We start from the raw sequence: 16,941 nt of genomic DNA, 5'->3' as shown, positions 1-16,941 counted from the left end.
AAAAAAAAAAAAAAAAAAAAGAAGAGAGTGCTGCTGCAGCTTCCTAGGGATAAGCTTGCTGTTTTGAGACTTCCATTCATTTAGCAATTCTACATGGAATACCTATTAGCACAAAGACCTCTGGAGATACAGAAAGATATATAGACGCATTGTTACTAAGAAAAACAGGAAAACAGTACCTCCTTATCTCTAGGCCTAGTATTGAAGAGGCTGTCTTGCTATTGTTTAACGGTACTGAACTAAAAACAGACCAGGAGACTCTGCTGTGAGTGTGAGTTTTGTTCCCTGGTGATCTGATTTCCTTATGAATGATCCTAGTTATAAGACTTATTCATAAGCTGTTCCTTTGAAAGTATTATTGGGTCTTTATAAATATATTCTGGTGTTTATGATGAGTGCCAAGAATATGTGCAAAGACATAATTAATGTAAAACAGTAACATTTGTGCAGGAAATATTACAGTCAAGGTTAAATTGAACAGCTTACCATTGACAGAAATTTCTTTCCTCCACTGAAAACTCTCATCGAGCATCTTCAGTGTTTCATCTACACTGTAATGTCTCCAACATAAGTAACTTTCAACCCAGTTATCATCTTGCTGAAGCCTTTCAACATCACGTGGATCATATTTATCTGACTTATCTAAGGAAGAAACAGTAATAAATATCCAAGTCAGATTAATTCTGCAGTGAAAAATAACCACTAATGACAAAGGAGAAGAAAAACCCAGAAGATAAAGTTCAGCTATCTGAGGCTAGACATGGAGAATTAGTTCAGATGAAATGCAATTTAAAGGATTGATGGAATTTCCAAGTATGAAGAGAACACAGTTATCTAAAGACTGCAGGTGTAGTCACTTTAAGTCACTGTAGATGTTAAAAATAGGACCATAGTAAAATATTTGGCACAACCCTCTCTAAAACTATAAACCAACATCTGTAAAGAACAATTATATTATCTGAACTTAAAATTCTTAACCTAGCCGATGAAGACTGAAGAAATTTTATATGTAAATATTAAGTTGTACTTAAAAAGACATTTGTTGGGCAAGTGTCATAAGTATAATGTATCACCACAACAAGTAAGTGAGGTGATGGTTAACCAGTTTGATGTAAGCATTTCACATTATATATCAAATCAGCACATTGTACCTCATAAATGCATTAATATACAGTTATGATTTAAAAAAATCCCTCCAAAAAATAAAACAAATGGAAAACTGAACATGTAAGCAGCATTAGGACATTTACTATTTTCTGATATAGTGGCCAACATTTCCAATAAATTATTTGGAATAATTATTTCCACTAACAATAATTTCTCATTATCCACCTACATATATGCTATATTCATATTCATCCCATACCAGATATCCCTCCTTCCTTGTCCTGCTCTCACCATTTTTATGTAACCAAACTTGTTGTCTCTGCACTTTTCAAATGCTCCCTCTTCCATAAAATTTTCCCTGAGCCCAGAAGTAATTCCTTCCCTCTTGTGAAATGGTATGGGACTTGAACTAAGTTTTTCTTAAAGCACTTACCACTTTTTACCTTGAATTAGAGTTACTGGCATGTATGTCATGTTTCTCAAATAGACAGTAAAAGGCACAGAGTCTACACATCCTAAGCATCTTCTGATGCAGTCTGTAGTACCACCGATGAAAAGGTCTTCAGCAAATACTTGTCAACAGAATCTATTCCTTGTCAGTTTCCCTCCTCAGTTAACCAACTTAGAGAATTTTCTGAAGTTTTTTGAGAATTTTCTGACTCCTTCATTTTCTTTTCTTTTCCATCTAGTTAGTTGCCAAGTTTTACAGATTCTATTTACTCTCTATTTGCACTGCTTTATTTCAGGTCCTCAGAAGTAACAGCTGAAAGACTAGGAAAATATAAAGTGCATTCAGAGAATTATCTTCTTTGTGTCTTAATTTCCTTATGTTTCAGCCGTTTTATATACTCACAGTGCTATGGGAGAATCATATGAAAAAGTATGTATGAAAGTATGTGGAAATTTACAGCACTTTAAAATATGAGGCCATAAATCATGCATTTGTAGAATAATACCTTGGATTTGGCTTTTAATATCTAGGCTCTATTTTTCTAATCTATACAATGAGTGGTTCTATGGTAGGTAAACCTTAGAAACTGTTGTTTACTTCTATTGGAAAATTTAGCAGCATTCAAAGTGCGATTTTTCTTTCTTTTAAATAAAAACGGTGGTTTATGAAAAAAGTGACTAATTCAACTGGCAACTCACACAGCATGCCAAAAGTCTTTTATGCATACTTCCTCATTGTGTCACAGAGAACATTAAAAGTACATGCACTCAAGGGTCAAGATTTAGTAAAATTTACTGCTTTATCAGGGACTTTCTAAACTAAAATTGGCACTTTTTTAAAACTCAGAGTGCTGACAATGAAGACTATCAAGCCTATTAGCCTTGATTCAGGCCGAGGAGCCAGCAGATTTACTCACTGCTTCCACGTAATCAGTGCAAATGTCAACACAGTGCAAAAGGCAAATGGCATCTTAGAATTATTATGAAAATAGTTCTGATCTCCGGTTTCTGAAAGAGTCTTGGGCAGCTGTGGGCTACATTTTGAAAACCAAATACTTAAACCAATATTTGGCAAGTGGTAAGAACTCAGTAAATATTAGTCATGTTAATAACAATAAAACGTTGTTATCATTATCACTACCACTGCCAGTATCACCACTAGGGACACCATAAAGCGGGTGCTCTTTAATAAGAAATGTAAAGCCCACTATTCTTTGATAGCTTTCCCAGATGCAGATCTTTGAAATTAGAAATTCCCATTTATATTAAATTGATTATAATTATTGTGATTAACAGACATGTACGTACACATAAAATGCTGGCTGTTGACCATTTACCCCTAGACAAATAAAAATGAAACCAGATTGGAGGGAAGAGAAGATTAGAGGAGGCATGAAAAAAGCGGAGGCAGTAAAGGACAGAGAGGAAGGAGGGGAGAGAGATAATCAGATAGGGAGAGAAGAGAAAGATGAGGAAGGCAAAGGCAGACAAAAAGGCAGGGAGAAAAACAGAATAAATTGAGTATTCAAGATAAGGAAAATTAACTGTGCTCATGACAACACAATTTGCTACTTTCAAACCCTCAGACAACTGAGTCCTCAGAAAATCAGTCCTTTGGCAAGTCCAGATTTGCTATGGTTCAAATGGGGTCTCTTCAAAATTCAAGTGTAGCCAATGTGATAGTATTAAGAGATGGACTTTTGAAGGGGTGATTATGCAACAAGGGCTCCTCCTTTTCTGCTATGTGAGGCCCTCCCCAGACATCAAAGATCCTTGACTTCCATCTCAGCCTCCAGAATTGAGAGAAAATAAATTTCTATTCCCTATAAATTACTCAGCTTAGGAATTTTGTTATGGTAGCACAAAAAAGACTAAGACAATATGTTAGCTTAGGAAAAAGCTTAAAAAGTACATTCAAAAGGTATCTGAAGATACAAAAACACATGTGTACACACATACACCTAGGATATCATTTTGAAATATTAAAGTGTACGAATGAAGATCAGAGTGTTTTTTTTTTTTTTTTAAAGAGAGACAGAGTCTCACTTTGTTGCCTTTAGGGTGCTGTAGTGTCATAGCTCACAGCAACCTCCAGCTCTTGGGCTTAAGCTATTCTCTTCCCTAGTCTCCTGAGTAGCTGGGACTACAGGTGCCCTGCCATAAGGCTCGGCTATTTTTTTGTTGTTGCAGTTTGGCCAGGGCCGGGTTTGAACCTGCCACTCTCGGTATATGGGGCCGGTGCCCTGCTCACTGAGCCATAGGCACTGCCCATGACAGTGGTTTAATTTTATACAAAGATACATATGTATACATATACAGTCTCATAATACAATGTTCTTATCACTTTCATGGACCAGTGAAAACTGCATCATAAGTCAATATTAATCCCAAGTGGTGCTTTTTAAGCCTCATCTCTACATTTCTTCAAAATAGCTCATTTCAGCCACTCCTTTGTTAAGAAACCTTAATGAACTATCAGAACACCTATGGTTCCATAGTCCTTTCTACTATTTATTCTTATGTAAATTTTACCCTGTAAATTGGTTTTATATAAATTGTAACGTCCATAATTTGGCAAAGAAAGAACAAAAGATACATGGCAACAGTGATTCACCTCTAGAAACAGACAGTATTAAATGTTCCACAGAAAATATGACTTCTCTGCCTTACCTTTTCATCTTTCTCCACATACATGCTCACTTGCTTATGCTCTTACACGTGTGCACATATGCACATGCGCACATGCTTTAAAAAAACCCCATGCGTTGAGAGATAAAGAGACTATAGTTCTTTCTTCTAACACAGGAAATTTAAACTTTGCTTTGCTTTCTTGTACTTGTTGACTAGCGACATTACCAACAGGTCAGAAACTGTGTTTTAAAGCTAACAGATGTGAAAAAAATTATGGCCATTGGGCGGCACCTGTGGCTCAAAGGAGTAGGACGCTGGCCCCATATGCCGGAGGTGGCAGGTTCAAACCCAGCCGTGGCCAAAAACTGCCAAAAAAAAAAATATGGCCATATTCAGGATAGGGTAGAGTAGCAGAATCAAAAGAGTCATGCTACTGTGTATAGTAAAAATGAGCAAGTCACCCTCGGTCTTATTTTCTTCTCTGTAAAATGAAGAGAGAAGGTCTGTTACTCAAAGCTTAGGAAGACTAAGAATACTGAAAATTTCACACTACACAAATGAATTTTTATTAACATAAAGTAGAATATTAACCATGAAAACATGATTAAATTATAATTTACCCATTAGTTAACTGGTTGGGAAAATCTTGAAAGTATATTGTAGTTATAAATGTGCCTAGGTTTCAAATAAATGTTGAAAATACAAAAGTATTCTAACAATGAAAATAGAGAATAGTTAATTCTCTAAATAGTTAACTGTGCCTCATAATATTCAAAAGCAAATACAAATCTAGTATTATTATAGTAGTTTAAAATATTTTAGGATCTCTATTTCCCCACAATTCTGAGCATGGATACACTAAAAGTCCTGATAGGACCTTGGGAGAGCCCTGATACTACTAGATGGACTATTTCTATTGACTGCATTGTGTAAATGTCAACCACGGGTGAAAATAACAGCATTCTCCCAAATATATCCTCTGGTAGCTGGTTATAACCTACACTGGATGGCTACTTCCATGTGAAACTATCTGGTGAGATTAAACTATTGGCCTATAGCAGTGATTCTCAAACTTCAGCATGTATCAGAATCACCAGGAAGGCTTATTTTAATAAAACAGGGATTACTGGGCCCACCCCAAGAAAGTCTAATTCAAAGTGGGAGGCAAAAATCAGCGTTTGTTAACTAGTTCACACATGATGCTGATGCTGCTGGTCCAGGGTCCACATTTTGAGAACCACTTGTCTACTTCAGTGGTTGGCAAACTTTTTCTGTATAAATATCTTAAACTTGCAGAGCCACAAATGTCCTCTGCTGCTGATTTGTTTTGTATATGCATATTTAGCAACCCTTTAAAAATACAAAAACCTTTCTCAGCTTGAGGGCCGTACAAAAACAAAATTTTGCTCATCTCTGGTCTCCTGTACAGAGGGGAGGTGCATTTTGCTTCAGATGCTATCCTTCAAGAGCTAGATTTCTTAGCAGACCTGAATAAGCAGAGCTAAATATTCAAAGCTCTTCTCCAGGCCCTCATCAGTCAGCAGCCAGTTATCCAGGCTAATTAGATGAAATGCACCTTGGTCTATTCCTGCACAGTATGGACGCTGCCTCAAGGCCTCAGCACAGGAGTACTATTTACAATCTTTCACTGGGCTCTTTTCACCAGGAGAATGTGAGGCCAGTTTCATCAAAACCAATATAATAGTGTTCTTGAGCAGAAAAGGATCAATTGTTTTAGAGGGAAGAGTTCCTCAAATCATACCCTTAATAGCAAGATCCTGGGGAGGTGTGAGGGAGGGCATGAGGGCAGTGGGACTGATGCTGTTTCCTCAGCTATGCTCCATGAGGTCAAGGACTTTCGAAAGCTCCCCCCACCCCAACCATGCCAAACACCCCCCAAGTCCAACTGTCTGACACACAGTAGGTGCACCCTAAATCTTTGCTAATGAATAATTATCCATGTACAGGTCTAGTGCCCAGAAGACTTTGAGTTCTTTGAGGACCCAGAACTTCAGTAATAGTTTTTTACTGAACAGAAAATCATGTTAACAAATACGTAGATAAGCGACCCAGAATTAACAAATATTAACTTATTGGCTTCAGATTTTTTTTTTAAATAAAAGGACTAGAATGTCTCTGATCAAACTGAACTTTCCCTTGATCTTCTCATAAAAGCCTTACATTTCTTTTGTTAGCTTATTAGGCAGTTTAGAGATCTCTGTGTTGCCCCCATCATAAGCCTTTGACAGGATTGGTAAACTTTATACTCGTATTTTCCTTGTCATGTCAATAACTAAGTTATGCTATATAATGCAGAATTACAGAAATAGTAGTAGAGATTGCTGTCTTTTTCCTGACTTTATGGGAATGATTTTTAAGTTTCCCAATTAAACATGACATTTGCTGTAGGTTTTTAGAAGATACACTTAGCTTTAAGTATTTTGGAATTTCCATTGTGACCCATGGGTTATTATTTAGCAGATGTAAGAATTACACACATTGCTGGGAAGTTCTTAATCCATGGGTTATTTAGGGGTGTGTTATTTTAGTTTCCTAACATTTGATGTTTTTTAGTATCTGTTATTGTGTTTCTAATATAGTTGCTCATGGTGTCAGAACACCTGTATGGTCTAGCTTCTTTAGAATTTTCTGAGACTTTCTTTTTGACTTATAATGTGATAAAAATTTTTTAATGTGATGAATGGTTGCAAAAGTTCTGAAAGTATAAATATGTGGGTTCTCTAGAAATTATCTAGCCATTGTTAATACTGTCTTCACACTATATGGACGAAAACTTTCCAGACAGCCTCATATAGTTTCAAAAAGTATATGTTCTCTATTAATTGTGTAGGAGAATCTATACACTCATACACAAATATACATCTATTATCAAACATGTATCTATGATCAAATTTTTTCAGTGTGGTGTTAAAAACTTGTAAAAGGATTTCTTGCCTGCTTGTTCTGTGTATTTCCAAAAGCTTTCTTAAAATTCTGAGTGCTTTAAGTATCTCAAGACTATACTGTTAGGTAGTTTTTTATGTTGTAAGTTCCTAATTGTCATGCCTTTTTCAGGTTCCTTTTATCACAAGTAGTATCCTTTCTTATATGTGACTCTTTTTCACCCTAAGTAATATTTTGTTTAATGAAAGTACTGCCTAATGAAGTCCTATTTGGGGAAAAAGGACAAAAAAGAAAAAAATTAAAAACAAAAGGAAAGTACTGCCAACACAGGATTACTTTTGGCTAATTCTTGTTTTGTATACCTTTTTCCATTGCTTTATTTTTTGACTCATTTACATTAACTTACTTTAGTCTCTTGTAGGCCATATGCAAGATTTTAACAATCTAATCTGATACTTAATATATATAAATCACTTTCTATTAGTAACTACTAATAAAGTTGAGATAATTTCTGCTGTCTCCCTCTGTTTTCTAGTTACTATGCTTCTGTTTTCTCCTTACGGCTTCTTGCTGGAAAGATGACTTTTTCTTCATTTTTCTATTCATTCCTGCACTGATTTGGAAGTTAAGCATTTTATTTCTATCTCTCAATGGCTACCCTTATTTTAAATATTTATACTGAAAACAACAAAATCCAAAGTTAATATCTTCTCATTTTGAACAATACAAGTCTTTATATTGTTTTACTTCCAACTTCACCTACTCCTTTTATGTTAAGTTTTTTCTTTCTTTTCTTTTCTTTTTTTTTTTTTTAGAGACAGAGTCTCACTATATCGCCCTCAGTAGAGTGCTGGGGTGTCACAGCTCATGGCAACCTCAAACTCTTGGGGCTTAAGTGGTCCTCTTGCCTCAGCCTCCCAAGCAGTTGGGACGACAGGTGCCTGCCACAATGCCCAGCTATTTTTTTGTTGTAGTAGTTGTCACTGTTGTTTGGCAGGCCCGGGCCGGGCTGGCTCAAACCTGACAACCCAGTGTATGTGCCTAGCATCCTAACCACTGAGCTATGGGTGCCAAGCCATGTTAATTTTTTTCTTACTATCAACATTTAGATCTTTTATTTACTAATTTGCTTACCCATTTCTTTGCTTTTCATCGCTTCTTGCATCCCTCTGCTTACTGTGTGTTCTATTTACTTTGGTGAAGGAATCTAGTAGTTTTTTTTTTTTTTTAATCAGCAATGGTCAATCTTTGCTTGCCTAAAACATTTTACCTTCACGTTTGAATAAATATTCTAAGTGGGCCGTTAGTTCCCTCAACATTTTTAAAAAATTATTTTACTGTACCTGGCATTAATGTTACTGATGAGGTCAAGTATTGGCCTGATTTTTGTTTCTTTGTGGATAATCTGTCCTCTCTGATATATTTTCTCTTTGCCTTCAGTGTTCTTGGATTCACTATGATATACCTTGAGATTAGTTTCTTGTTTTTTATGATGTTCAGATTTTGTTATGCTTCCTTAATCTGAAGATTTGATATATTTTATTAACTCTGAGTAACAGTCAAGTATTATCGCTTCTAATAGTACTGCCTCTATTTTTTCTTTTCTGAAAGTTCTATTTGAATGTATATGTAGGTTCTCATGATTCTTATTTTTCTAACATTTTTACCTGTGTTTTTCCTCCAATGATCTGAGTATAAAGTACCTGCATAAAAACTTTGTCTATGACTGTGTCAGTTATGAACAGATAGCAGTAAATCATGGCCCAACTTATAAGTTCAAAGAAACTAATATCAAGAATATTCTACACATGTGCCAAATCAAAATTTAGATTTAGCCAATAGAAATTCAGCTTAAAATAATTTTGATTGAAATGTAGCAAATGTTTTGTCCTCTAATTTCTTGCAAAATGGCTACAGAAAGAAAATCCTTTAGGAATTTCTGTGAACTCTACTTAATCTCTTAGAGATCTTTTCAAACCAAAATTCTTGTTAGAAATTAAATTTTCAGTAATGAAAAACTACTCATGAATTCTATTTTCAAAAGTCAATCAATGTTAATATCTCTATCCTTATTTTGAACAATACAAGTAGATTTCATAAACAGATCATTCTTCTTGTGTAAGCTTTCCAAATGATGACTAAAAACAAATCAACATTTTAGAAATGTCAGTATTCTAGGAATAGAATCTTTAACGTTGTACATCTCATTTAACATTCAGAATAAGGTACCTACAAAGCCTAGGTATCAACAACTTAGAGATAAGTCAGAGAAAAAAAAAGAGTATCTGTTAGTACTAATAAAAATAAGCAGGTCTACCAATCCTCTATAATAATACAAATTTACCACTCAAGTCTCCCAAAGAAGTTACAATCTGAATATTCTCTAGAGTAGTGTCTTGATACTTTTAGATATATAATAGGACAAAAATTGATAAGCTTTTTATTTTTCTAGCGACATAGTATCACTTTATCACCCTCTTTAGAGTGTCATGCCATCGCAGCTCATAGCAACCTCCAACTCCTGGGCTTAGGCAATTCTCTTGCCTCAGCCTCCGGAGCACCTCAGACTACAGGTGCCTGCCACAACACCCGGCTATTTTTTGTTGCAGTTTGGCCGGGGCCGGGTTTGAACCCGCCACCCTCAGTATATGGGGCTGGTGCCCTATCCACTGAGCCACAGGCACCACCCGATAAACTTTTTAAAAAGACAAAGTAAGGGCTCGGTGCCTGTGGCTTAAGCGGCTAACACGCCAGCCACATACACCTGAGCTGGTGGGTTCATCCAGCTTGGGCCCGCCAAACAACAATGACAGCTACAACCAAAAAATAGCCGGGCATTGTGGCAGGCACCTGTAATCCCAGCTACTTGGGAGGCGGAGGCAGGAAAATGGCTTGAGCCCAGGAGTTGGAGGATGCTGTTAGCTGTGATGTCACAGCACTCTACCCAGGGCGACAGCTTGAGGCTCTGTCTAAAAAAAAAAAAAAAAAAAAGACAAAGTAAGTACATATTTATGGCGTACAACATGATGGTTTGACATATGTATTTGCTGTGGAATGGCTAAATTAAGCTATCATAAATAACACATGCATTACCTTAAAACATATTTATCATTATTTGTGGTAAGAACACTTAAAACCCACTCTTTTGGCAATTTTCAAGTACATGATACATTGTTATTTACTATAGTGACCATGTTGTACAACTGAGCTCTTAACTTATTCCTCTGTGTAACTGAAATTTTGTATCCTTTGATCCACATCTCCTTACTTTCCACCCATCCTCTGAGGCCCTGGTAACCACCATACTCTCTACTTTTGTAAGTTCAACTTTTTTCGATTGCACATGTGAGATCACACAGCCTCTGTTTTTGTTTCTGGCTTATTTTACTTAACATGATGTACTCCAGGTTCACCAAAGTTGTCACAAATGATAGGATTTCCTTCTTTGTTAGAGACTGTACAGTATTCCACTATGTAAACATACCACATTTTCTTTATTCATCCATCTGATAAGCTATTAAGATCTTTTCTTCTTAATTCTGATCATGACAATTTAAAAAAGGTTGACATTGAGAATGTTAAAGATGGAGCAGAATTTAAAATATACATGCCTATCTGTCTTTTAAAGGCTTCCCTGCTTGGGGATAATAATAACTCATTAGTCATGAGGGATAATGTGTGATCACCTACCATATGTTAGCCTAAAAGAGATCTAAGTATTGCAGATGCAAAGAAATAAGTGAAGCCTGAGCTGGGTACCTTGTCATAATCTGGACACCTAAGCAAACTATTCAATAATATAGATATATTTTAAATATTAGTTTCCTTTATCCCTTCCTGGGGTAGTCAATGAGAACCATCCCTGTTATATATGTATATATCCTTTACCTACTCGGGTTCCTTCACTTCACTACTGATCTTGTCCTTGAAATTCTTCTTTTATTGTCCTCTATGATACTAAAGTTAACTGGTTCTCCTACTTCTTTAACCACTTTGTCTTCTTCAGCCTAATAAAATGAAGGCATTCCTCAAAGTGAATTGCTTAATTAGAAAAAGATAAAAGTAGGACTTTTTTTTTTTTATTTGAGACAGAGCCTCAAGCTATCCCCCTGGGTAGAGTGCCATAGCATCACAGCTCACAGCAACCTCCAGCTCCTGCCTCTGCCTCCCAAGTAGCTGGGACCACAGGCGCCCGCCACAACGCCTGGCTATTTTTTGGTTGCAGCCGTCATTGTTGTTTGACGGGCCCGGGCTAGATTCGAACCTGCCACCTTAGGTGTATGTGGCTGGCGCCTTAACCACTTGAGGCACAGGTGCCGAGCCAGGACTTTTTAAAACTAAGAAAGTTTAGTGCCAATACTCCCAACCAGGGTAAATCTAAAGGTTATACTTTAGATAAAACTATAACGATTCCAGATACAGGATCTGAAACTCAAGAAGAAATGGTAAATCAAAATATTAGTAAATATATGTTAAGTAATCAAACAACTGATACATAAAACAACAATAAGAAATTGGCAGGGGGTGTGAATTTGGGGAATCAGGTTAGAGCTGAGCAATGAACGTATCTTCTGGGGCAGGGTGGGGAATAGAGGAAATACTTGTAAACTTATAAAGATTACCTAATTCTAATATCAGTATTGTACAAGAAAAATATAAGAAAGGAAAATTATAGGCCAGTTCAAGAATACGGAAGCAAAATTCTTAAACTAATAGTTAACTGAATTTAACAGTTTGCTTTAATACAGTCTATCATATTAATACATTAAAGGGGAAAAACCAAATGACAGTTTCATCAGATATAATAAATGTGTGCATCAAAACTGCATTTAGTAAAATTCAACTAACAGTCATGATGAGAACAAAACAAAACATCCCAAACTAGAAAACCAGGAAAAGAAGAGAACTTCTTCATTTCTATAAAGGGTATCTATAAAGATCATACTTAATGGTGATAAGTTTGGAGCTATCTTTCTATAATCAGGGATAAGGTAAGTAGGCTTTTATCACTCCTTCTATTCATAGTCTTCTAAAAGTTTCAGCCAATGTAGTAAAGGAAAAGCACTGAAAGATTTAAGAATTGAAAAGTCAGAAAGATAAGTTGGTATTTCAAGGTGATGTTCCCTGATAAATTATCAGTATTAATTAGAATAAGGTTTCTGAATTTAGTATCAATACAAAAAAGCCAAATGCATTTTCCACAAACCAGCATCTATCATTTAGAAAATAAATTTTAAGGCATGCCATTACAAAAAACAAGAATAAAACATGTATAGTACCTGGAAAGAAATATAACAAAAGATGAGTTAACTGTTATAGAGAAAATTACAAATCTTTTGATAAGGAAGAATTCACCACAGAGTTATATACACCAGTTTTTGGACAGGAAGATTCAATCATGATAATGTCAACTCTCATGAAACTGATCTTTTGACTTAACACAATTCCACTTAAAATCCCGACAAAAAAGTTTTTTCTTTAGCAGAAACATGAAAAGCTGATTCTAAAATCTATATGGAAGAACTAAGGGCTAATAAGAACCTAAAGAAGTGATTTTCATAGAAGCAGAAGCCACATGGACCACAAAGATATGAAAAAATGCTCAATTTCACTGGTATTCAAAGGAATTAAAACCACAGTGCGATGCTTCAACACTCACCAGATGGACAGACAAAAAAATATATATAAATATATATATACATATAGTGCCAAATTTTGGAGTGTAGAAAACAAGGACCCTCAAATACTGCTGGTTAAAATGAAAACTGGTACAATCACTCTGGAAAGCTGCTATGGTTTAGCTGCTATAGTTTGTTTGGACCCATCAAGTTCTCATGTTGAAATTTGATCCCCAAAGCTGGAGGTGGGGGTGGATACCTCAAGAAAGGCTTAATGCAGTTCTTAGTAGGAGTGAGTGGATTCTCACTCTTAGTTCTCAAGAGACCTGGTTGTGGAAAAGAGCCTAGCACCACCTCCTCTCTCATCATGTAAACACCTCCTCCCCTTCATCTTCTGCCACCAGTGGAAGCTTCTAAAGACCCTCATCAGAAGCAAATGCTGGCACCATGCTTCTTGTACAGCCTGCAGAACCATGAGCCAAATGAACACTACCCATCCTAAGGCATTCTAGCAACAGACAAAGACAGAAACAGTTCAGCATTACCTAGTAAAGCTGAACATGTGCTTGTGGTACGGCCTCCCTATTTCACTGTTGGGTGTAAACCTACAGCAGTGGTTTTCAATGTTTTTGGTTTCAGGACCCTCTTTATACTCTTAAAAAGTAATTGAGGACTCCTCAACACATTTTTTGTTTATATGGATTATATTTATCAGTAGTTATTGTATTAGGTATTAAAATTGAGAAAAAAATTAAACATGAGAACACAGAAGCACACATTCTAAAACCATCCATCAGAGCAATGACATCACATACCATGAAGTGGCTAGGGGTGTCCAACCCTTTTTCTTCTCTGCCACACACTGGACCAAGAGTTCTCTTGGGCACACATTAGAAACATAAACACTAAGGAAAGCTGATACACAAAAGAAAAGGGCCATGCATACTTTTTACCATATTTGACACCACAGATAAGCAAAAAATTCCTCACAAAATCTGTATGTGGCCTAGCCTCTGGAAAGCACTGTTATATGCTTGTGAGAGAATGACAGTGAGAAAGGAAAACAATATTTCAGTGTTATTATAAAAATTGTTTTGCCTTCTCAAACTCCTTAATATGGTTTTAAGGAATCATAGTTCCTGAACCAGCTTTGAGAACCACTGCCCTAGAGAAATCCTTGCATGTGTGTACCAGACATATAGAAGAATATTCACAGCTACACAGTATATGATGCAAAAACCTAGAAATAACCCAAATTCCATCAATTGGTATATTCATTCTATGAACTACTAGTTACATAGTTATATTTGACAATATGAAACAATCTTTAGCCACAGAGACAAATCATAAAAAATATATGTTCAGCTGTCCTATAAAGTTCTAAAAGAGGCAAAATCTAACAAAATACTGGTGAGGAATACATCATATGTGATACAACTAATAAAAAGTAAGAGAATGGCTCGGCACCTGTAGCTCAGCAGCTAGGGCGTCAGCCACATACACCAGGGCTGGCGGGTTCGAACCTGGTCAGGACCAGCTGAACAAAAATGACAACTGCAACAACAAATGGGGGGTGTTGTGACAGGTGCCTGTAGTCCCAGCTACTTGGGAGGCTGAGGCATGAGAATCGCTCAAGCCAAAGAGTTCAAGGTTGCTGTGAGCTGTGATGCCATAGAACTCTACCAAGGGCAACACAGTGAGACTCCGTGTAAAAAAAAGGAAAAAAAAAAAGATAAGAGAATGAGTGACACAAAATGTAGGAAAAGTTAACTGTCCCCTGAATGGCAGGGCTGAGGGGACTGAGGAAGGCTTCTAAGGCACTGGGAGGTTCCCATTCTTTGGCTGACTGGTGAGTACATGGGTGTTTATTTTGTTTATGTTTCATACATTCAATATATAAACAAAATTTCAAAATTAAAAAATAACACACCAAACCAAACCAAAATTAAAACACTAGAAAGTCATTAAGTGAGAGAAAATTAACAGCAATAGAAGAAACCAAAAAGGAATGGGTAATTATGAACATATTAAAAAACTAAAAAAAAAAAAAAAAGTAGAAGTGTCATCAACAAGAAAAGCCCATACCAATATTCAAAGCCATACTAATAAAAATGTTTAAACTACAAATGGATGAAAACATATGGAAAGAAGTTTACCCTTAATAGCAATCAAATGCAAATTTAAAGAACCATCAATTAAGAAATAGTGACACTAAATATGGGTAAGGATATAGTGAGACTACAACTCTCCTTTAAGCTGGCAGGAATGAGTGCTGACGCAATTGCTATGGAGGAAGTGTAGCATATATTGCCAAATGTCTAAAAAATATTTACACTCTTGAAACAATAATTTGATTTCTAAACACGAATCTTAAGGAAATAATCTGAACTATTGCACAACAAATTGTATTAACAGAAAACTGGAAAGAATTTAAGTTTCCCAAAAAGGACTAAGAAAACCACCTTAATTTATAGAACTGAATAATTTAATGGTAACATAATTGTAACACTCAAAACTTAATACGGAGGGTCTTTTAAATTTGCTTTTTTTTTATGTATGAGAAAAGGACTGGAAAAATGTATCCACAGTTGGATACTGTACCCACACTGTATCCACTGTTGTCTGTTATAAAGTCAGACAACAGAGCTAAAATGACACACCCATAAACCTCTCAATGGCTCTCCATACTCACTGAAGTACAGACACTTTGGTGTCCAGGGCTCTCTATCCTATAGTTCTCTATCCTGTTTTTGACCCAGTGTGTTTTACTCTCCTCAGGGCTCACGAAAGTGGACTTCCTAATGCTTCCCCAACATGCCTCATACCATCTCATCTCAGTGCCTTATTTTAGACACTTACTTTGATCACCTTCTCAATCTGACTTCTACCATCTTCTGAAGTTCACAGGAAACACCACTTTTTCTATGAATTTTTTTACTCCAACTAGATGTTCTCTCTCTGTCTTTGACTCTTACAGACAATGTTTTAGATTATTAATACAATTTGCCTTAATTTTAATAGTTCTCTATTTCAATGCCTCCACTAGATTGTAGTATTTGGGGAAGGGGTTCTATCCTTCCTAAGCTCTTTCATGAATACACACTACTTCCCAGAATTAAGCAGATAATGAGTAATTGAGGAACTGAATAAATTATTGTCACAAGAGATTAGTTTCTTCTCTTGGGCACAAGAAAGAGGAAGAACGAACGAGAAATGTTTCTCATTTGAGGTTTAGCATGGAATTTCTCATAGAAACAAAAAGTATAATTATGAAATTTTATTCTTTTTGCTAGCTAAAAATCTGTCCATAATTGGTAATAATTTCTACAGATACAATAACGTGCTTGCGATTTCCAAGAACTTAACACCACAAGCACTTTTGAAGTACAGTTAGTGCTTGAAATGATATACTTGCAGATAATAAATATTTTCCTTTAGGAAAAACATCAGGTTTGCTTCAGTCTGCCTTAAGCTTCTTCTGAGATAAAATATTGATAATGACAATAGACAGGGTGAAAGACGAAAGTGTATGTTCTAAACACCTGAGTTAATTTCTAAAAGCAAACTCACAAGGGAGAACACAGGCAAATTATAAAAAGCTTTTTACAAGTCAAATCTGTGAAATGTAGAACATAGATGTTTTGGTACAATAAGTAAATGAGGTGAAAGCTATGATGATTGGTTTGATGTAACCATGTCAGATTGTATAAAAAAATAATCAGCACATTGTACCCCACATATGCATGAATGTATTCATGATCTATGTGTATTTGACTTAATACATTTTTTTTTTAAAAAAAGCTTTTTACCACTTCACAACTCTACCTTTATCTGATGCTACATTTCAGGAAACAACTGAAACTTTAAGGTGAGAAAATCTTTAAAGGTTTCTGTTTTCCTTTCCCATGCAAGTCTTGAATATTTACAACTGCTATGCAGATAATGCACACATGTATGTTTACACATATCCAAGTGTGTATATTCCAGGATAAAACCCTTTCTATACTTAGTGCTCTGTAGTGTATTTCTTTGAAATAATGCGTGTCTTTGAGACACTCTTAGGGCTGCTCTGGCCAGATTTTCTTGGAGAAGAAGAGCCAGTTAGGACAGGTCTTTTTTTTTTTTTTTTTTTTTTGAGACAGAGCCTCAAGCTGTCCCCCGGGGAGGGGTGCCGTGGCTTTACAGCTCACAGCAACCTCCAACTCCTGGGCTCAAGCGAGTCTCCTGCCTC

At 36.0% G+C, this 16,941-nt stretch overlaps 1 protein-coding gene across 4 annotated transcripts in view; it reads right to left on the bottom strand.

The window, feature by feature from the left end:
• The window catches only part of MOSPD2 (motile sperm domain containing 2), a 44,048-nt gene that overhangs the window by 24,512 nt on the left and 2,595 nt on the right, over nucleotides 1–16,941 (bottom strand). For all 4 annotated transcript variants that reach the window (XM_023514369.1, XM_003791855.3, XM_023514368.1 and 1 more), the window contains exon 3: nucleotides 487–642. In XM_023514369.1, the coding sequence (XP_023370137.1) occupies nucleotides 487–642 (156 nt within the window). The remainder of the gene's footprint in view (nucleotides 1–486; nucleotides 643–16,941) is intronic.

Source organism: Otolemur garnettii, unplaced genomic scaffold (genome assembly GCF_000181295.1).
Source record: "Otolemur garnettii isolate 467f Iridium unplaced genomic scaffold, OtoGar3 scaffold00051, whole genome shotgun sequence".
Taxonomy (NCBI): domain Eukaryota; kingdom Metazoa; phylum Chordata; class Mammalia; order Primates; family Galagidae; genus Otolemur; species Otolemur garnettii.
This window is presented reverse-complemented; position numbering and strand designations above follow the sequence as displayed.